General features: G+C 40.5%; 1 protein-coding gene and 1 long non-coding RNA gene across 4 annotated transcripts; one reads left to right on the top strand and one right to left on the bottom strand.

Moving 5' to 3' along the window:
- Window positions 1-308: 308 nt before the first annotated feature.
- Window positions 309-3501, top strand: LOC148206113 (uncharacterized). Of its 2 annotated transcripts, none has more exons than XR_015783458.1 (3): window positions 309-375; window positions 1391-2094; window positions 3365-3501. It is a non-coding gene; the product is annotated as an uncharacterized LOC148206113 (long non-coding RNA). The 2 variants fall into 2 exon arrangements; XR_015783459.1 differs by having other exon boundaries at window positions 320-375; window positions 1957-2094.
- On the bottom strand, window positions 2457-21049 carry LOC124821304 (auxin response factor 3-like). 2 transcript variants are annotated; one of them, XM_088104092.1, is made up of 11 exons: window positions 20377-21049; window positions 20189-20245; window positions 19588-19770; window positions 19232-19316; window positions 19050-19140; window positions 18805-18969; window positions 17831-17944; window positions 17679-17754; window positions 4332-4491; window positions 3326-4251; window positions 2457-2818 (listed from the first exon to the last, which is right to left on the bottom strand). In XM_088104092.1, exons 1-11 carry the CDS (start codon window positions 20623-20625, stop codon window positions 2801-2803), a joined length of 2124 nt encoding a protein of 707 aa, XP_087960218.1. In that variant the 5' UTR covers window positions 20626-21049; the 3' UTR covers window positions 2457-2800. The 2 variants fall into 2 exon arrangements, with proteins under 2 accessions (XP_087960218.1, XP_087960217.1); XM_088104091.1 differs by having other exon boundaries at window positions 17831-17950; window positions 20377-21048.
- Between the last annotated feature and the right edge of the window lie 894 nt (window positions 21050-21943).

Raw genomic sequence — 21943 nt, 5'->3', positions numbered from 1 at the left:
TATTCACTTAGTTTTTTGTACTACATTTGATTAATTTGACCAGAAATTCTTATTTTAATTAATTTAAATCATATGAGGCTAATTATTTTAATTATTAATTGCAGGGAAATTTTTGAAATATTATTGTGGGACATCAAGAGGGAGGTCACATCATTTTCGTTCATCCACATCAGCATTGCAGTTTAAATTAAAATGTAATTTCATTTTTAGGTATTTTTGGACAGATTTAGGTTTTGGGCCATTTTTGGCCATTTAGGATTAGGCCCATTTGACAATTCTGACCTAGATAGGTGCGCCAAACAGGGAGACAGACCCACACACTCTCCCTCATTCTGGTTTTCACGTTTCTAGCTTCTAAGGAGAGCTCCCATGGAGGTCCATTTTCATTCTCTCTTATCTTTTGTTATGAACTCGATTTTGGATTAATAAAATTCGTTTCTGCCCCTTAGTTGTTTCCCCATTTACGTTTTTGCACCTTAGTTGTCTCTCCATTCCCAATTTCGAATTTCCATTTGAATACGTTTTGTGTTCGGTTTGTTGTGGTTAATTTGCGTTTTCCAGCACTATTTCATTCCCCATTTTGATTACAGATTTCGTTTTAGGGTTATGGCTTTTGTTTCTGGGTTGCATTTCGAATTAGAATCATTTACGTTTTGTAGGTTCTGTTCCACATTTCAATTATGTTTTGCAGCGTTTAATAATTAATTCCATTTCATTTTGGTGTTTATATTTCGTTCTAATGATAGATTAAATCTATCTTGGTTGGTTGTTGTGAGATTGAATTGTTCCATGAGATTTCTGCACTCTGAATTGCCATCTACTGCCTTGCGTTGTGCATTGTTCAATATGTTTTTGCACTTCCAATTAGGACACGCTTAGTGTCTAATTGTTGTTTGATTTTCGCTTAGTTAATTGGACTGTGTGTGTAGAATTGATAGGGACATGTGCAATGTGTTTGCTTAATTCACGTTTTTAAGACCGGATTAACTTTCGCCTAATTGGTTAATTCGTGTTGGACTAAGGGTGAGAGTAGCGTTTAATAATTGTTAATCTGTGATTGGAACATTGATATCAAAGCAGTGACTTTATTTTTGTTCACACAAAACTTTCTTATTCCCCCCGCTACGTCTTTGACTTATTGCCTGAATCACATTTGGTCCTTGAGAGACGACCTAGGAGTCATTTCCTAGTCTATACTGCACTTAGTTGCATATTAATTTGATTTGGGTATAGCCTTAATTAAATTTGGCGCCGTTGCCGAGGACTAACGGTTCAATCTTAAGTTAATGTGTTGTGTTCTCTCTTGTGTGTTTGAGTGTGTGCGTTTTACTTTTAAGTTGTTTTAAGTTAATATTTGGATAATTGGATATTGTTTGTCATGTGTTCACAGAAAACACGATGCTCGTGATTCTTGCAATGAGCGTGGCAATGAATAAGATTTTCAAAAGGAGGCCATTTTCTATTTATTTTTGAATTTTCAAGTTTAATTTCCCAATCCTTCCAAACTTTCTTAAATTCGTAAAATTAGTTATCCTTTGAATTTTTGTTTGCCAATTTTTGTGCTATCATTTCATGATTGTAGGACGTTGCTCACAAAACTTTAGCCCATTTGGATAAGCTTTGGATATGCTTGCAGTTCTACCCCACTATGTTTGCTTGTGTTAACTTTTGCTGATAGAGTTGAGTTAGTATATGACTAGAGGCAATCTTGGACAACTACCACCCCACTATGTTTGCTTGTGTTAACTTTTGCTGATAGATTTGAGTTAGTATATGACTAGAGGCAATCTTGGACAACTACCACTCTTTGATCCTGAAATTGATAGAACTTTTCATAGATTAAGTAGACATTCTAGAAATTTGTCTTTAGAGTCAATCCTACCATTTGAGTTTATACCATTAAAGTCTCAACATCCTACTTCTAATTCTATGTATAATGTTCCATACTTAATGCAGACTGCGTCTGATTCTGCATGAAAGCTTTTGCATTCAATATTCTAATAAGGACATGCCATATGTTCTCAAAAAAGCTATCAATACCACTTAGAATCGGGTGAAACAAGTGGTTCAGAATTTAAATCATGAATTTGAGAGGTAAAAAGTTCTTAAGCTTTATTCCAAGTCATAGTTTTCATGAATTTATGTAGTCCATGATTCTCTTTCCACATCCTGATGCGACAATCTAACATGATTATTGTTCTTAAAAGACAATCGTTTGAAACTAGCATTTCAAAAGTTTCTGCCGACAAAGTTTCCAAATCTTAGACAAACAAAAACGAAAAAAAATTGTCAAGACATGTTTAATTTTCTAAAAAATGAAAATGTCGGAAGTAAAACCTCTCAAGCCAGATGACATAGAAATAAAAGGTCATGCCTTTGTTGTTTTACTTTAGTCACGTGCACATAAACCTGCATTTCCATGCAGAAACCAAAGAGAGAAGGGAAGAAAGAAAATATAACAAGCAAGAAAGGGTAAAGCTCGTAAATATAGAGACAACATTAAAGTCATGAAACATGATGAGCTACTGTCTCTCAAGTAATCATGCCCAATTCAAGACAGATGAATGGTTATGCAGTGCCACCTCGCTCTCATGGCCATAACTATAAATACACATGCATCGTTTTACAAGTGAATAATAGTGTACATAATAGATTAATACAGGAACTTGATTGTGTCACAGCCAATTTTTTTATCTATTTAGGCCAATAGTTATAATATTCTAACATTAGTACAACAGTGGACATTCTTCTCTGCTACTTTAAGACAGCATCACTACTAGCACACATCATGATTTTCAAGTCAATATTGCAGCACACCCTGCAGACAATAAGCAATATTTAATAACAACTGAGAGTAAAAAGAAAGAAACAAAAAATCAAATAAGGAGTAGAGGCATCACCACCATTACTTTCAATCGACAAATAAGGTGTAAAGATATGACTCACTTATATACAATAATAAGACATAACAAGAAATTGCTTAAACTCATCAAGCATAACACTCAGCTGTGTATGATTTAAAATGGCAAGAACTGGCTTTAACAATGAAAATAGATAAGTTCAATTCTGAAAAATATAACTCCTACCGGCATTACATCCTTCACTCTTTTGGTTAACCATCCATCATTATCTTGTTACAGTGAATTAGAATTTGGTAACATTTTCATGCTTCTGATAGCAATATAAAGAGAAAATCAAACAATATCAAAGAAGTGAAATCCAGTCTTATCTAGTTCCAAGACAGTGAAACTGCAGATTCTATTAAAGAGAATTCCAGTAGAATGCTATGTAAAATACCATGTCTTAGAGGATAAAGATTGCTTACTTTGGTGCAATAACTTCCCACTGCCTTGCTCCTATGCAGATGCATTGGGTGGAAACTATCTTCACCGTGTCTTGCAAAGGAAGGTCCAGAACATGTGACTGCAGATTGGTTGGCGCCAGCTACTTCTGTACTTGCAACAGGAGCGCCCTCAGTTAATGAAAAGCCAAAGACTCTGCATCGACTTTTACAAGTGGGAACCAACTCTTGACTAGCCCGAAGTGCTGAAATAGAATCGTGTGAACGTGAACTTTCTAACTGATTATGCAAGTTTGAGACACCACAAGAACTTGTGCCTTCCTGAACTAGTCCACGAAGAGGCTCATAAGGGACTGATAGAAATTTTCCGCCTTTAGCTTCAGAAGTGTATGAAAGTTGTTGATGGACTTTACCTTCCATCATCAGACTGATTTTGCTGTTATAATCAGAGTTTGAAACTGGATTGACTGCTTGCTGGAACACTAACACAGATGATGGAGATGAAACTTGCCCAGATGGAACAGGTGGATGCAAATGTGAAGAATTGTTACTCAAGTGGGAAGACCATCCATTGCTGGGTCCCAGTGTGCGGTAACCATCAAAAGGTCCAAAGCTACCATTTCCACAAGCCTCATCAACAGACAGGGCCCTTCCATATGGTTGGCTTGGAAGTATTTCTTGACCTTGCAAGACCTTCTGGAATATGAAAGATTCCCTAAAGCCTATGCCATTGCAGGAAACATTGGAACTCACTTGTGGAATTCCAATGCTATTTCCAGTTGCAGCAATCCTAGGACAATTTGAGCCAGGATAGCATCTTCTCAAATCAGATAGCTGGTGATTCTGACCACTAATACTATCAAAAGTAGTATTAACACCCAACATTTCTTGACCTTGCAAGACCTTCTGGAACCTTAGTGATTCACCAAAGTCTGATGATCCAATTGCATCTGTCAAAAGAATGGAACAACTCAACAACAAAGCTGTCATTGGTAGAACAGCGCAAAGTAAATAAAAAATAAAGACATACTGGAAACTTGAAAATCTAGCATGGTTGAAGGCAATCCAATCTTGGTCCTCTTCAAACCAGCTGATATCAATTTATTTGAAGTAGATGCAGAACCAGATGGCTCAATCTCCCAAGGTGAAACCCTATTATGCCTTGAGGCTTCTAGGTCATCCCACCTTACCTGCAAATATATGAAAATCACAAGTTAACTTAAAAAGACGTTATATAACCAATTGATCAGATTTCCATATATGTATAAAAATCATTTTAGTTTTTAACCTTTTTAGGCTTATGAGCCAAACACCAAAAAGTACTCATGGTATACTTGAGAAGTTTCTAAATAAACTGGGTAAATGTACTAGAAGAATGATCATTGATCTGAATTGTAATTTAAAATATTAATTAATTAAAGTATACTAAAAAAATAAAGGAATAAATTCTACCAGCATACAAAGCCTTTTTATATGGCATACTAAGCTTCAAAAACGACAGGAAAATTAACCACTATATTCAATACTAACAAAACATATGAAGAAAAATCCATGTTGAAGAAACAATTTTAACTATAAACAAGAATTATTACAAGCTCATGATTGATATTGTTTTAGCACTCAGCATATTGATATTCAACTTCTTTATCTTTACAACTGTATACTCGCTTCAACTGCACATCAATCAATTGTCTCTACACTAGTATTTAGTAAAGTGGATTTGCTTTTCCTTTGCAATAAAGACATATTGTCACCGTACTCCAGCACGCAAATGTGAAGAAAAGAGCAAAATGAGTTCAAACATAAGTAAACACATAATAATGCAACAAAAACAAATAAATAATAAATTTGAAATTTTATTAGTTAAAATAGAAGGGTAAAAAATCCAAAATCCAGGTCCATATGTGGTTTTTAAGTTTGAAGTTCAAATTAAAAATCGGAAAGGACTGCAAAAATGCAGATGACAAAGAAGGGTTTGTGAAAAACAACACAATGCATAGTGAGCCATGTGCAGAGACATTTGAAAGTAGGGTTTGCGAGAGTGGAAAGTGGGTTAGGGTTTCAAAGAGAGCAAACCATTTTCAACTATATTGCAGCATGATTTTGGAAAACCTTGAGAGGAAAGATGGATCACCATATATAACAATTACCCATTCGCACACATTTGAAATCAGTTTTTGCAATAGTGGAAAGTAGATTAGGGTTTCAAAGAGAGCAAACCATTTTAGACAATATAGATAGGAATGAAGGAGAAAAAGTGGAAGGGCAGAGTAGGAAAATCCACCAAGTCTATGAGAGGAAGAAGTAAAAATCCATCACTTGGGACCCACAAGCACACGTCCTTAATTCTGTAATAACAGAATGGCTGACGGAGAGGGTATAAAGATAGGAGAGGGAGATTTGCATGGGGCGAGAGGACTGACCTGGGAACTTTTGGGAGTAGAGAGACTTATAATATCTGGTTTTGGTTCTTTTCTTATTTGTATGAACTCTGAAATACTGAATATAGAAAGTAATACTTTCATTTCCATTGTTTGTGTTCTTATACGAGGATACTTAAAAATTGGTATCAAACCACTTGCTTCTTGGAGTGCATGGTACTTGTCGCACAATGGAGCAACGCTCAGAAGGACTCGAGCAACAACTGGTTAAGTTGAAAAATCTCATCATCTCTCACAGCAATCACGACAAGGGCGGCCTCGCGGCCTCACAAGCGACGTTTGAATAGGAGGAGGGTGAAGCACAATACTACTGATGGTGATGTTGAGAGTGAAGACCTCATAAGCCACATGACCTGAACTAGTGTCGTGAGCCATCACATGATTTTGGAGGGTGAAAACTTAAGATTCCAATACTTTGAGGAGATGATGCGTATGACTGAATCGTGAGGGCTGAAAGGTTTCAAAAATCTGGTCGAAGAAGCTGAAAAACTGGACGTGTTGATAGCCTTGGAAGATAAGGCTTAGTTGGTACCATTGGTGGACAAACCAGAGTCAAGAACTCAGTTCGGAGGAGTTTAAAGGTGCATTGATTTGATGCTTTCAACCGTGGCCGGTACAAAATCCGTTTGGCCCGTTGTTGAGTCTGCAACATACTAGCTCTATAATGAAATACAAGTTTGAACATGAGTCTACACAGCTAAAGAAAGAGAAAATAATGCTGAAGCGAACTTCCTCAACATCTTGAAGGAAGAGATTCAAGCCAAATTGAAGTTATATACGACTGGGTCCCTTCAGGAGTTGATGGATTAGGCCTTGTTCCTTGAAGAGAATAATACTCCTCTACAGAAATTAGGACTAAATTGATGGAGAAGACAGTGGGAAGGCAAATTCACGGTTTCGCAGGCATATTCACGGTTTCGCTAGGTGGGAGAGAGAGGAGGAAATAAGAAGGGAACAAGCAACAAGATAAATGATGTGGATCATTGGCAGAAGAAATCCTTCAGTGGAGGAAAACTTTCTCAAGCCGAATTCAGAGAAAGAAGTATGAAGGGGCTCTGTTTTAAATGTGGAGAAATTTAGGGTCGAGATCATGTTTGCAAATTGAAACACTATCAATTTGTACTCATTTAAGGATCACAAGATGAAGAATTGGAAAGTAAAGAGGAGGAAGATAAGAGAGAGCCTCTGACCAGCAAAGTATTGCAGATTTGTCAAAAAAGCAAAGGATTAATGTTACGTACTCCTGAGTACGTAAACTAGCCAAATAAAACCTTTCACACTCTCACACATAACAGAACAATAAACGAATGAAAATGGATGAATGAATCTCTTTTATTGATGGTAATATCTGAATAAACAAGGATAAACAATAATTCGGAACATAACCTCCTTCAATTACTTTGAGAGCATAACCTCCTTCACAAGACAATAATGTCTGTCACAAAACTCAATAATCAAAAGCATACCTTTAACCCTAGACTCTAACTTTATTTATACTAATTATTTCCCTAGAATATATCTGCATTTAATATAAATATCCCTATATTTAATATAAATATCTCCCCATATATTATCCTATCATATATCTTTAATTATAAATATCTTATATTGAATATTTGCCTGAATATATATTTATTTACTCTAATTAACTTATACTATATTTATTTACTCTAACTAACTTATACTGAATATTCTCTCTGCTTCCCACCGTTTGGCCTGGTCGCTCCCCGCCTCCCAGCGTTCGGCCTGGTCCCTCCCCGTTGTCCACCGTTCGGCCTAACCTCTCTGTGCCTTCCACCGTTCGGCCTTTACGGTCAATACCGTTCGGCCTCACTTCCCTCCTACCTTTCTTCTCCTTCTCATTACCTCCCACCTTATACCCTAACATTACACCCCGCTGCAAAACAACCTTGTCCCCAAGGTTGGATTGGGGGAGCTTGATCTCATGGCTCCTCATCGATTCAGGTCTAGAGGTTTGGGTGGTGGAAATTCCTCCTCGTCCTCTGCCAATATCAGGGCTCTCAAACTCCTGTCCAAGTAGTGGTGACAAGGACCGAACGGTCCCCCACACCTGATACACCTTCCCTCTTTTCTCCATTTTATGGCTTTTGAATAAGGCATATTCCTGGTGTTTCTCCCATTATTATCACTACCTTCCTTCTGTACGGACCCCACACTCTCGGCGACTCCCGATCGGCCTGGGTTACAGTGATTGGCTTTGGACCGCTTGGCGACAACCAATCGGCCTGGGTTATAACGATTTACTCTGGGTCGTGTCTCCTCACTGTTCGTTCGTTCCAAAGGTGACGAGTTCTTTGTCACGCTCCAATTCTCATCCTTTGTCTTGCCCTGGGCCTCCTCGGCATCCCTTGCAATTCTCATGGCGACCATCAACTCCTGCGGATCAAGTAGTAGGATTTGATTACGGATCCCCTCCTTACGCCGGCCATAAAATACCCCATCAGCTGTGCTTCGGGTATTGCTTTCGTCTGGCCAACCAAGATTTCGAAACCTTGGATATACTCTTCCACGGTGCCTGATTGTTTCTAGGCCGCCAACCTCTCGAAGATTGTTCCCCGGCTCCTTCCTCCAAATCGGTTCGCCATCGCCTCCTTCAATCCTCCCCATGAACGGTCCCTGGCCTTCTCTCTTCAGAATCTGAACTAGTGTCCAGCAACTCCCTCCATGCTTATATAAGATAGGCGTAGCTTTTCTTCCTCCAATACTCCTTGTAGTTCAAAGAACTTTTCCGCTCTATTGATCCATTTCAACGGATCAATCCCTTCAAAAACGGGTAAATCGACCCTTTTCCTCCAATTCGGCTGCTCCTCTCGGTGTCCCCCATCTAGCCCGCCATCGTCTTTCTCACCCTCCTCCTCCTTTCTCCCGTTGACAGACCCTTGACTGCCCTCCAAATTCCCCTCATGTCGTCGACCATGCTCCCCCATCATCTTCACTAGCTCTTGGACTGCCGTCTGCAATCCGCCCATGGAGATTTCTATGACCTCCAATTTCCCTTCAATGACATTCACTCTTCCCTCCATGATGATCCGGCAGTTTCCTCCCTTGACGATCCGGCAGATCGGACCAATTGTTACGTACCTGAGTACGTAAACTAGCCAAATACAACCTTTCACACTCTCTCACACGTAACAGAACAATAAACGAATGACAATAGATGAATGAATCTCTTTTATTGATGGTAATATCTGAATAAACAAGGGTAAACAATAATTGGGAGCATAACCTCCTTCAATTACTTTGAGAGCATAAAATCCCTCACAAGACAATAATGTCTGTCACAAAACTCAATAATCAAAAGCATACCTTTAACCCTAGACTCTAACTTTATTTATACTAATTATTTCCCGCACATCTCTTATTAAATATTTTCCTAGAATATATCTGCATTTAATATAAATATCCCTATATTTAATATAAATATCTCCCCATATATTATCCTAGCATATATCCTTAATTATACATATCTTATATTGAATATTTGCCTAAATATATATTTATTTACTCTAATTAACTTATACTATATTTATTTACTCTAATTAACTTATACTGAATATTCTCTCTGCTTTCCATCGTTCGGCCTGGTCGCTCCCCGTTGTCCACCGTTCGGCCTAACCTCTCCATGCCTTCCACGCTTCGGCCTAACCTCTCCATGCCTTCCACCGTTCGGCCTAACCTCTCCATGCCTTCCACCGTTCGACCTCACTTCCCTCCTACCTTTCTTCTCCTTCTCATTACCTCCCACCTTATACCCTAACAATTAACTTCCAATAGATCTTCCAAGGTGGTGGGATTGATTAAGGGAAAGGAGGTGCTAATATTGGTGAATTGCAATGCTTCGACTAATTTCATTTCCAAGGAATTAGTTAAGTAGCTCAACTTAAAAGTGAATGACAAACATGACTATGAGGTGGAGGTAGGAACTATTGACAAAGTGAGGGAATCAAGGAATATGCAAGCACTTAGAAATTGAACTGCAAGGAATTCCTATCAACATTTCTTCATCATGGAGTTAGGAGGGACAAATTGGTGTTAGGGGTGGATTGGTTGGCTAGATTGGGGAATGCCAAGGCAAATTTCAAAAACTTGATTCTTACTTTGGGAGATAAAGGTGAGAAGAAAAGCATGCGAGTTGATCCTTCACTATGCAAATGTCAAGCGTCATGGAAAGCGAGGGTGAAAGCTTTAACCAATCAAGAAGGATATGTGTTGTGATTTCAAGCCACTATGATGTTAATACAAAGGAAAGGACACTCTCAGCCTTGCCTTGGAAGATGTACTTGCAGCTTAGGAAGATCTATTTAGAGAACCTACTTAATTGCCTCCAAAAAGGGACTGTGACCATGCCATCTATCTCAAAGACAACACCAATATTCCAAAAATCAAGTCGTATAGGTATCCTTACTATCAAAAGACTAAGATTGAAAAGTTTGTGCAAGAAATGATGATGGCAAGATTCTTAAGACCCAATAACAGCCCTTGCAGTAGCCCAATTATTTAAGGGTAAAAATTGGAGGATAGAGGTTTTATGTGGACTACCGAGCCTTAAACAAGCTCTTCGTAGTAGACAAGTTCCCCATAGATGAGTTGTTGGATGAATTGGGAGGAGCTCACATCTTTACTAAGTTGGACCTGGAATCTAGATATCACAAGGTTCGAATGAGAGAAGATATAGCCAAAACTTCTTTAACGACTCATGAGGGTCACTATGAGTTTTTAGTAATGTCATTTAGCTCTGTCTATCATCCACAAACAGACAGACTAAAGTGGTGAAGATTGTTTGGAAATGTATCTGATGATAGGATTGAGACCCAAGCAATGGCTTAAATGGCTCAGTTGGGACGAATTTTGGGACAATACCACCTTTCATGAGTCCACCAAGATGACACCATTAAAGGCCTTATATGGAAGAGATCCTCCTCTAGTAGTTTGAGGTGATGTACCAACAACTGCTATGGAAGAGGTGGTTGTGATGTTGCAAGAGAGAAATGAAGTGTTGGTGCTTTTGAAGGACCAATTGGTGCAAGCTCAAAATCAGATGACACAACAAGCCAAAAAAATCAAAGGGAGGTGGAGTATAACATGAGATATGGTCTACTTGAAAATACAACCATATAAGTTGAAGAAATTGGCTAAGCGAGTGAACTAAAAGCTCAGCTTAAGGTACTACATTCCTTATGAGATCATGGAAAGGATTGGTGCAATAGCTTATAAATTGAAATTTCCTCGAGATAGCAGAGCGCAACCACTGTTTCATGTGTCCTTATTGAAACCAAGGGTGGCTGATGAAGTTGTTGTCCAACAACTACCCCCTTGTGTGATTGAAGAATTGGAGGTCAAAGTCCAACCTGAAGAAGTCTTAGGAGTAAGGAGAGACGAAGAACAAACCATAGAAGTGTTAGTGAAGTGGAAGAATCTACCAGGCTGTGAAAATTCATGGGAACCTTTGAGCAAGAAAAGGGAATCATTTCCTAAATTTCACCTTGAGGACAAGGTGAATCTTGGTAGGTGTTGATAAGATTGAAGGACAAAGAGTGGAAGGGTAGAGTAGGAAAATCCACTAGGTCTATGAAAGAAAGAAATGGAAACCCATCACTTGGGGAACCACAAGCACACGTCCTTGATTCTGTAATAACAGAATGGCTAATATGGTGGATGTGAAAGCATAATGGAATAAAGATTGCAGAGGGAGATTTACATAAAGGGCAAGAGGAATGACCTAGGAACTTTTGGTAGGAGAGAGACTCATTCTCTCTTGTTTTGGTTCTTTTCTTATTTGTATGAACTCATAAATACTAAATATAGAAAGGAATACTTTCATTTCCATTGAATTTGTGTTCTTATAACCGATATAAGCACCACATACAGCAACATACCATGCCTTAGGGTTCTAGCTTGTTGTGGAATAGAGGCAGCTTCTATGGGGAAACAGAGGGAAGATACATGGTGTGATGTAGAGTGAGAGAGCAAAGGTATGCTGCAGAGTGAGAAAGCAAAGGTGTGATGCAAACTAAGAGAAGTTTAGGGGACATGTTTGGAGGAAGAGAGTTAGATTGGGAGAGGATGCACACCGAGGACACACAACAGGTGAGAAGACGCATTTTGGTGCCATGCATCAGTGCTATACTAATGGATGTGTATAGTGGAGGGTGAGCCTCGTGTCGTATTGATGTTGTTCCACCTTTTGGTGTTTTCCTTCTATTTGAAGCAAAGAAGAGGACAACTTTATTTTTTCAATTTTCTTGTTGAAATCGTTGTGCATTGACAAGTGTAAAAAAGCTGAATTGCTATTTGTGCTCCGTCTTTAATTATATTTACAAGATACCAAGTATAGATGCTCTCAATCAAAAATAATATGATGTGATGTTAGGGAGTTAATTGTATATAGGAGAAGAGGTAAAGGCAATGAGCCTAACTGCCAAGGCAGTTAGGAAATGGGGAAATGGGTTTCTGTTAATTCTGTTAGTAGTTGGTATAAAAGGGGGGAAACGACTGTATGTGAGTAGTTTTGGAGTCTTATTGATTGTGCAAGAACTCGTGTAGTTCTTTGGGAGAGGTTAAGCTCTCTGAGTATCTTGTATTCACCATTCTTCTTGATTCTTTGGCAATAAAAGGAGGCTGTATAATTCAGAAAACTTGTCCTGTGCGGTGTTTCTAGTGTTATTCTTAGGTTCTTGATTAAAAGAACCTATCATTTGGTCCGACCTGCCGGATCCGATAGGAGGAGAACCAGTGATGGGTAGCGAGACGGAGGGAAGACTGGATAACTTGGAGATCACAGTGGAGGGAATTAAAGAGGAGACCGCGGCAATCAGACGCGATTTGCAACAAATGATGAGATTGATGAGTGGGGGTGCAAACCATCAAGGGGGTGGTTCTGAAGGAAGCAGCAGTTCAGTGAATGATAATCAGGGGAGAGGTGATACTGGGGGAATATCGCACAACTGGAGGAAGAAAGTGGAATTGCCATCCTTTGAAGGCGGAGACCCATACATCTGGATTAATCGAGCCGAAAGATTTTTCGAAATCCAGAAAGTGGCTGAGGAGGACAAAGTGGAACTCGCTTACATTAGCATGGAGGGGAGGGCGAGTTATTGGTTCAAGTATTGGCGGGAGAAAACCAAGAACCGGACATGGATGGGTTTGAAGATGGGGTTGATTAATCGCTTCGGGGGCGGGTCCAGGGGGACGGTCTACGAACAAATGGCCACTATGAGACAGGAGGGAACGCTTGAAGAGTTTGTAAGGAGTTTTGAGATGTTACTGGGTCAGACCCAGGGCCTGTCGGAGGAGTTGATTTTGGGTTTCTTCTTGGCGGGGTTGCGGGAAGACATTAAGGGCCAAGTCAGAATCCAGGGTCCCCCAGACTTGATGGTTGCGATTAGGGTGGCGAGAGATGTGGAGGACGCCATAAACCGTGGAGGCGGAGGAGCGTGGAATGGGATCAAGGCGACTCACGCGGGTACGCGAACCTCGGCGTCAATCGTAAGGGCTGAGGGAGATCGCAGTTTCGCGACAAGGATCGGCGGGACAGACGGAGTGGGTCAGGCCAGAAGAGACGGTTCGGCAGTGGCGAATAGCACCAATGCGAAGGGTAATAACACGACCGGAGGAGAAAACAAGAATCGGATGGTTAGAAACTTGCCCTACCCAGAGTTTCTAAAGAGGCGGGAAGAAGGGAGATGTTTCCGATGCGGAGGTCCGTTTGCACCGGGTCACCGATGTGCGGAAAGGGGGTTACGAGTACTGTTACTCGCGGAAGATGAGGAAGGGGAGTTGGAGGAAAGCGCTAACCTGGAGGTGAAACCCATGGAGCTCTCAGCATGTTCGGCGGAGGGTCTGACACCTCCCAAGACCATGAAATTGACCGGGCTGATAGGAGGAAGACGCGTGGTAGTCTTGATTGACAGCGGAGCCAGCCATAACTTCATTAGCAGAAAACTGGTGGAGGAACTGGGACTTCCGATGGTAGAAACACCCTCCTACGCCGTGAGTCTGGGTGACGGGTGTAAGAGATGGACGAGCGGAAGGTGTGAGAAGGTGGAATTGAAGCTGGGAAAGGTGACGGTGGAGGAAACCATGCATGTGTTTGAACTAGGAGGAGTCGATTTGATATTGGGTATTGCGTGGTTGGCGAAATTGGGGGAAGTGGTTGTTAACTGGAGGGAGATGTCCATGCAATATGTAGTGGATGGCGAGAAGATGAAGATTATCGGTGATCCAGCCCTGGCTCGACAGCTGGTAGAGCCAGGCGCACTAGCAAAGATCACGGATGCTGAGTCATGGTTCTTGGTTTGGGAAATGTGCATAGTGGAACCCAGGGTAGACGGTGACGGGATGGATGATTTGACGGAGCAGCAGCAGGCAGAAATCAGAGCAGTTCTGCATGCCCATTACAAGGTGTTTCAGGAGGTAGGTGGATTACCACCTTCACGTGATGCGCAGCACCGAATAGTGCTTAAGGAGGGCACAAACCCTATAAACGTAAGACCTTATAGGTATCCTTTTTTCATGAAAGAAGAGCTGGAGAAACAGGTAGCGGATATGCTGCGAGCGGGCATCATTCGGCCGAGTCAGAGTCCGTTTTCCAGCCCGGTAATTTTGGTGAAAAAAAAAGATGGAAGCTGGAGGTTCTGTGTAGACTACCGGGCATTGAACAAAGCCACTGTACCGGATAAGTTCCCTATTCCGGTGATTGAAGAACTATTGGATGAGCTTAAGGGTGCCAGGTTCTTCTCTAAGTTGGATCTAAAGGCGGGGTATCATCAGATACGGATGGGGGAAGAGGATATCCACAAGACGGCTTTCAGAACTCATCAGGGCTTGTTTGAATTTTTGGTGATGCCTTTCGGGTTAATGAATGCGCCAGCGACATTCCAAAGTGCCATGAACAGATTAATGGCGCCCTACTTGAGGAAATGGGTGCTCGTTTTTTTTTGATGACATATTGGTATACAGCTCCTCGTGGGAAGAACATCTCCACCATTTAAATTTGGTGTTGCAGCTACTGGAACAGCATGTTTGGGTGGCCAATCCAAAAAAATGTGAGTTTGGGAAACGGAGAATTCAATACTTGGGACATCAGATCTCGGAGCAAGGAGTAGAGATGGACCGAGATAAGGTGAAGGCAGTGCTGGAATGGGAAGAGCCCCGGAATCTGAAAGCATTGAGGGGATTTCTGGGCTTAACGGGGTATTATAGGAGGTTTGTGCAAGGATATGGGGAGTTAGCGAGACCCCTCACGGAATTGTTAAAAAAGGGGAAGTTTGAGTGGTCGGAGAAAGCCAGGACAGCCATGGAAACTCTGAAAGCTGCGATGACATCTGCACCGGTACTGACGTTGCCCGATTTTACACAAGACTTTCACGTGGAGTGTGATGCTTCTGGGAGTGGTGTGGGAGCTGTGTTGATGCAAAATAAGAAGCCCATTGCTTTCTTTAGCAGGGCGCTGTCGGAGGGGTCGCGTACTAAATCCATATACGAGAAGGAGCTGATGGCGTTGGTCATGGCCATCCAACATTGGAGGCCCTATCTTCTGGGGAGGAGGTTTGTGGTTTTTACTGATCAGCGCAGCCTCAAATATTTGCTGGAACAGAGAATAACAACGCACAGTCAACAAAATTGGATAGCCAAGTTGATGGGGTATGATTTTGAGATAGTTTACAAGTTGGGAAGCTCGAACAAGGTAGCCGATGCTTTATCCCGGAGAGAAGAAGGTGGTATGGAGGAAGGAGAACTACGAGCTATCTCCAGGCCTTATTGGCATGATTTCCAAGAGGTTTTGAAAGAAGTGGAAGACGATGTTGCGCTTCGGAAGATAATGGAGGACCTTAAGGGGGATCCAACTAGCCACGACGCATATACGTTGGAGAATGACCGCCTTCACTATAAAGGAAGGTTGGTTTTGTCCGCTAAATCAAATTGGATTCCAAAGCTTCTAGCAGAGTTTCATGTGACGAGTACAGGGGGCCATTCTGGAGTGTTTCGCACCTACCGAAAAATTGCACAATCATTATATTGGCCAGGGATGAAGAAAACAGTGACAGAGTTCGTCGCGGGTTGTGTGATTTGCCAGCAGCATAAGTACTTAGCTGCCTCCCCTCAGGGTCTTTTGCAACCACTACCGATTCCACAAGCCATTTGGGAAGAGATAAGTCTCGATTTCATTGTAAAGCTACCCAAATCACACGGGTTTGATGCAATCTTGGTAGTAGTTGACAGGATGAGTAAGTACAGTCATTTTATAGCGTTGAAACACCCGTATTCAGCCCGTACGGTTGCAGAAAGGTTTGTACAAGAAATAGTTAGATTACACGGAATTCCTATGTCAGTAGTCAGCGATAGAGACCCCTTATTTTTGAGCGTGTTCTGGAAAGAACTCTTCCAGATGCAGGGTACCCAACTTAGTATGAGCACGGCATACCATCCTGAGACGGATGGCCAAACGGAAGTTGTGAATAGAATTTTGGAAGGGTATTTGAGGTGTTTTTGCTCAGAACAGCCGAAGAGTTGGAAGTTAATGCTCCCTTGGGCTGAATACTGGTATAATACCAGTTACCAAAGTGCCGCAAGATGCTCCCCTTTTGAAATCGTTTATGGAAGAGCTCCACCAGCTTTGAGCCGATTTATCCCAGGTGAGACAGCGGTGGAGTCGGTGGTTCAGGATTTGATGACAAGGGATGAGGCTTTGAAACAGCTCAAGGTGCATTTAAGGCAAGCGCAGGAAGCGATGATTAATCAGGCGAATAAGAAAAGGAAAGAAGCAGACATTCAAATAGGAGATTGGGTCTACTTGAAGATTAGACCCCATAGACAGTCTTCCATGCCAACTCAGTTGCATCCGAAGCTATCGGCACGGTATTATGGTCCTTTTGAGGTGTTACAGCAAGTGGGGAAGGTAGCTTTTCGTTTACAATTACCAGAGGCAGCCAGAATACACTCCGTATTCCACGTTTCCCAACTGAAGAAAGCGGTGGGGGAGAAGCGAGTTGAAAAGGAACTTCCAGCGGAGCTACAAGCAGATGGGCCCATGTTTTGGCCAGTGAAGGTATTGGACAAAAGGATTCGAAGGCTGGGGACAGAGGAAATACCTGAGGTATTGATAGAATGGCAAGAAGGGGGACAAGAGAGTGCAACATGGGAAGATCAGGCGACTATACAAGAGCAATATCCAGAGTTCAACCTTGGGGACAAGGTTGTTGGAGGAGAGGGGAGTAATGTTAGGGAGTTAATTGTATATAGGAGAAGAGGTAAAGGCAATGAGCCTAACTGCCAAGGCAGTTAGGAAATGGGGAAATGGGTTTCTGTTAATTCTGTTAGTAGTTGGTATAAAAGGGGGGAAACGACTGTATGTGAGTAGTTTTGGAGTCTTATTGATTGTGCAAGAACTCGTGTAGTTCTTTGGGAGAGGTTAAGCTCTCTGAGTATCTTGTATTCACCATTCTTCTTGATTCTTTGGCAATAAAAGGAGGCTGTATAATTCAGAAAACTTGTCCTGTGCGGTGTTTCTAGTGTTATTCTTAGGTTCTTGATTAAAAGAACCTATCATGTGATATGTTTAGTTCAAAATCCAACTATTCTGAGTACATAAATATAATATTTAGTGCACAAAACAGCCAACAACCCATGTAGTTTTTTTACAACTACCAGATTAAGTGAATTCAATTCAATCACTGAATTATTAGACTGTAAAATTGAATAAAGAAGCTTGTAATTTTGAGAGTATTCCCCTTTAATGTAACATTAGATGTTAGGCACAAAGATTTATGCATATCACATGCCTGATTTCACCAAATAACCATCTGGCAGGTAAGTGTAACAAAGTGTAGCCACAATATTACTAAAACGGCCAAGACAGAAAAAGGCAAAGTATCTACTGACACACTTCAAGCATACACATGATAGTTATATTATACCATTAGGCATCTCCATTTTGATCCAGGCCATCTAACAGGATCCACATCAGTAATTCCAACAATCAATCCTGTAAATCTGCCCAATATAAAACTGAGTAAGATTCTTTATTAATAAGGTCACCAAAACGGAAAACCCATTAGCATGAACAAACCTTCGCTCTGCTGCCTCTTCAGTTTCAAAACGCATCCTGAATCTTGTTCCAACTGAATAAGAATAATCAAGGCTCCTCAAGAATTTCTTAATTGGTATAATGAACTCAGATGAGCTGACCCTATAGAAGCCACCAATCAGATAGCATGCTTGAAAAGAAAGAAAGAAAAATCCATGGAGACTTAAGACCACAGCAATACATACAATTAAATCATGTACTAGAGGAAATCATTTAAACATCGGTAAGTTGCACTAGCATAATAGAACTCTGTAGTCTAATTCCTTGAAAGTTTTTACAAAAGTCTGTTTGTTTGAGAAGTGACTGTACTACGGGGTGCACTATGGCAGAATTCATTGGACTGCAGAGGTGAGTATACAAATGAACGCAACATTAAAATGGAAGGGAAGGATGCATATGCTGTTAGGATATTCACATAATAATAATGTATTTAAGAATTTGAAAGGGAAATTATTCACCAAGGTAAAAATATATGTCTGCTATAAGCTAAAAAAAATATAATGAAAGCATGGAAACCTATTGCAAAAATAAATAAATATAAGATCCAAGGAAAACTTGAGGTTCTACGCACACACAGGAATAGACTAAAGCATCTGCTTGACTTTTATGCGCCTATCTCAGTTCAACTCATACAACAAAGTATACGGAACCAACTAAAAGAGCCTGAAAACCTTGGGAAGTAGCAAAGATTTTGTCACGGTTTTATTTACTGATATCACACCAAATCTCATTTCATGTATATAACAAGAATTTTAGGCTAATAATAATGTGGACAGGCTGATTTAGTAATTGTTTTGCTTCGTAACTATAGCTAAACCGTAAGCATCGATTTGAATAGCATAAGGTGTATCAAATCGTAGCTAATACAATAGAAACAATGAATTGTTGATAGAAATCGATAGTTTCCCTTCAATTAAGTACCTAGGAAAGTATAACAGAATAACTAGAAAAAATACCTTGGATTATAGTGCACACTAAAGGCACGTCTTGCTGATAAAGCATTAACCACATCCAGAAGACTGCTAAGATTCAATTGCTCGGCAGCAAAAGTTGAAATTGCACTGCCACTTTTTAATTGAGCAGCCCTACGAATTCCCAATCTTAGTTCTCCATCCTCGCCCCTGCCATTTAAGTATAAAATGTTGGTCCTGTCTCTGTTATGCTTACTAGATAATATATGATGGAATCGAGGTCTTCATACCTAAGAAACAGAACAGCATCTCCAGATACAAGTTTCTTCTTGTTCACAAATGCACTCCACCCAGTGGTAAGCAAGTGTCGTCGTGGTTGCCCTGCTCATGAGAAACAGTAAATATAAACCCAAACAACCATGAACTATTCTAATTGATTTGTCCATTAATATTAAAACAACAGAGGACATACCCCTATAAATATGTCGAAACCTCCATTCTTGACCATGCAGATCCTTTGCCACAAGCTCCTGCGAAGGTCTCTGTTGACTGTATTCCTAAAGTAACAACGGATTTAAATTCAAGACGCTATGAAAGAGTCATACAGCATAATTCAATGCCATTTGTTACGATGAAATATATCTCCCAAAGTGGACTCGGGGGTGTGGTGTGTGTCAATTCAAAACATATACGAGGTAAGGAGTAACTTTAACTATATCACATAAAAAATAAAAATGATAAAACAGATTAGAGCAATCTAAGAACCACTCAATTAGGTTCAGAGTGCCACAAGAGGAAAAGGAATGCATCGTCATTCGTAATTGTTACCAGAGGTGGAAAGCAATCTTCCGCAGCACGACGAGGCACAGAAAATCCACCGTGGGTGCTAGTATCAGAAGCTGTCAAAGTCTTGCAGAACATGTGGGGTGTGGTGGACTTCATCACAGCTTCAGCATCCTCCTCCTCACCATCAACATCAATTTCCGCTTCCCGAAACTTCTGATGCAGTTGCTGCAGGCAACGACCAAATAAATCACTTCACATACTTTCACATACACATCTTCTGTCTTTTCACAACTCAACAACTTAAAATTTTGTAGTTCCCTTTTTCTCTAGTATAACATTGAGAGACAGAAAACAAAGCAACCAACTAAAATTAAGCAAATCCAATAATTATACTTTGATAAGATTTTAACATATCGTGATTGGTGTTTATTATTATTATTATTATTATTATTGATTATTGAATAATTTTGGACATGTTAAAATAATGTAAAAGTATCATTATCCATACAAATAATCTCAATTGCTGACATTTCACTTATTAGCCCCTAAGATTTAGCTGCTAAAGAAGCCAAGATGCTGAGATAAAATTTGTTTCCTTTTTTTAGCACACTCTCCAAGACCAAACTGTAAAAAGAAGCCTCACCTCACTTTTAGGAGCCAACACCACCTGGCAATACACTTCATCGCTCCCTTCCTCAGCCTGCGAAAAACATAAACAAAACAACAAAAACACAAATACGTTCAATGTAAATCAGCAAACATGAAAGGAAGAAAACCCGACAGCATTTCTATTAGTGCGATGTTTAAAGAAAGGAATGAAGAAAGACCCACATGGAGCTTGACATCGAGAACGCGACAGAAGAGGTGGGAAGGGATGTTAGCAGAAGCAGGAAGCGGAAAATCGTGAAGGTGTTGTTCTAAGTGTCCTTGAGGGAAGTACACGACAAGTGTTCCTTTCTTGGGCAAGGAAATCATAGGACCCGCGCAGGCATGCCAGAGTTCGAGGCAGACGGAGGAGGGGCGAGACGATGGCGTTTCATGGTCCTCGGTGGCGCTGTTAAGATCGATGAGGGCAGGCATGAGGAGGAGGAAAGAGGGAGACAGAGAGAGAAGGAGCAGAGACAGAGGAGGAGGAAGAAGCACAGGAGTAGTGAGTGGGGGGAGATATTTGAAGGTGGTTTCATGCCTTCTGCATTTTCAGTGAGCGTGACCAACTTTGGCATTGCCAAAAGAACCTGACCCAATACTCCAAAAAGAAAGAGACCCGCTTTCTGTGTCTGTCTTTCTCTCCCACTGACCAATCACTCTCTCTTCATTTTTCCCACCCTTTTTGGGCTCTTCACTACACACAATTATGGGGTTTGCTTTTTGGGAAACCCTTTCATTCCCACTCTCTTACCAACTCACTCTACTATTATCCTTCACATTTAACCATCTCTCTTAACTAAAACACTCTCAAATTCAATTTTCTTACTTACAGACTAACACCACCAATGAAGTTGGATGTAATGATGAAAACAATTAGTAATACTTTATAAGGAAAATAAAATTTCAACATTTATCATGGGATTGGCACGTGAAACATAAAAATAACAGCAACGGTTAAAAAAGTGATGTGCTTATTTTATCTTTTATGTGTGTAATGAAAGATTCAATTTTTAAACTAGTGTGCATACAAGCATTCAATTAACGAGATCGTTTGCATGATAGGTATTGTTTCCCAATAAAAGGGTTGATCTTTGGGTCACTTCCCGCAAGATACTTTCGTTGATATAAGAAAAGCTAGAACTTTTTTCGGTATTATTTAATTGTTTTTATTGATATGATATTATTTTTTCTTTTTGCCCTTTTTCTTGTCTGCAGGCTGAGGCGGGAGCAGTGGTGCAGTTGCTGCAATGCTTAGACTGTTGGGTGTGATGTGTGGCAGGGTGAGAGAGATAGAAAGAAAGAAGGGTAGAGGAGAGAGAAGAAAAGAAAGTAACAACAACAAAGACTGTACTGTAGTTGGAGTGACTCACCTTTGTTTGTGGAGGTTATTTTGCTGTCTTGGACTGTACGGTCTCCCTTTATTTCCGGGCGGATGTCTATTTTGTCCTCTTCTATTTCACCAAATCTCACACCTATCCTTCTGCTTATTACTAATAACTATAATCCACTCAAATAGCTTTTTTTACTATTATCTTCGGAATTTGGAGTTAAGGTCATCCTTTCCTCACTTGCAAATTAGATCTCATTTTCTAATTCAGTGTCGGTTCTGTGATGATTTTATTTGTTGACCATGCCATTAATTGAATGTTCTATGTAGAATGTAAATGTTAGATTTGTTAGATTCTCCCACCATGAGTGAGCTGTTTCTAGTACGGAGTTTGGGGGCCTATACACCAGTTAGTATTGCACT

Source organism: Vigna umbellata, chromosome 1, assembly GCF_029865625.1.
Source record: "Vigna umbellata cultivar VRB3 chromosome 1, Vumbellata_1.0, whole genome shotgun sequence".
In the NCBI taxonomy this organism is placed as follows: domain Eukaryota; kingdom Viridiplantae; phylum Streptophyta; class Magnoliopsida; order Fabales; family Fabaceae; genus Vigna; species Vigna umbellata.
This window is presented reverse-complemented; position numbering and strand designations above follow the sequence as displayed.

Coding starts and splice junctions, on each gene's coding strand:
- LOC124821304 (XM_088104091.1), bottom strand. CDS start 20,625: ATGCCTGCCCTCATCGATCTTAACAGCGCCACCGAGGACCATGAAACG. Junction 19,141..19,231: donor GTTTCGACATATTTATAGGG/GTATGTCCTCTG, acceptor TCTCATGAGCAG/GGCAACCACGACGACACTTG. Junction 17,951..18,804: donor AGTGTGCACTATAATCCAAG/GTATTTTTTCTA, acceptor TGGCTTCTATAG/GGTCAGCTCATCTGAGTTCA.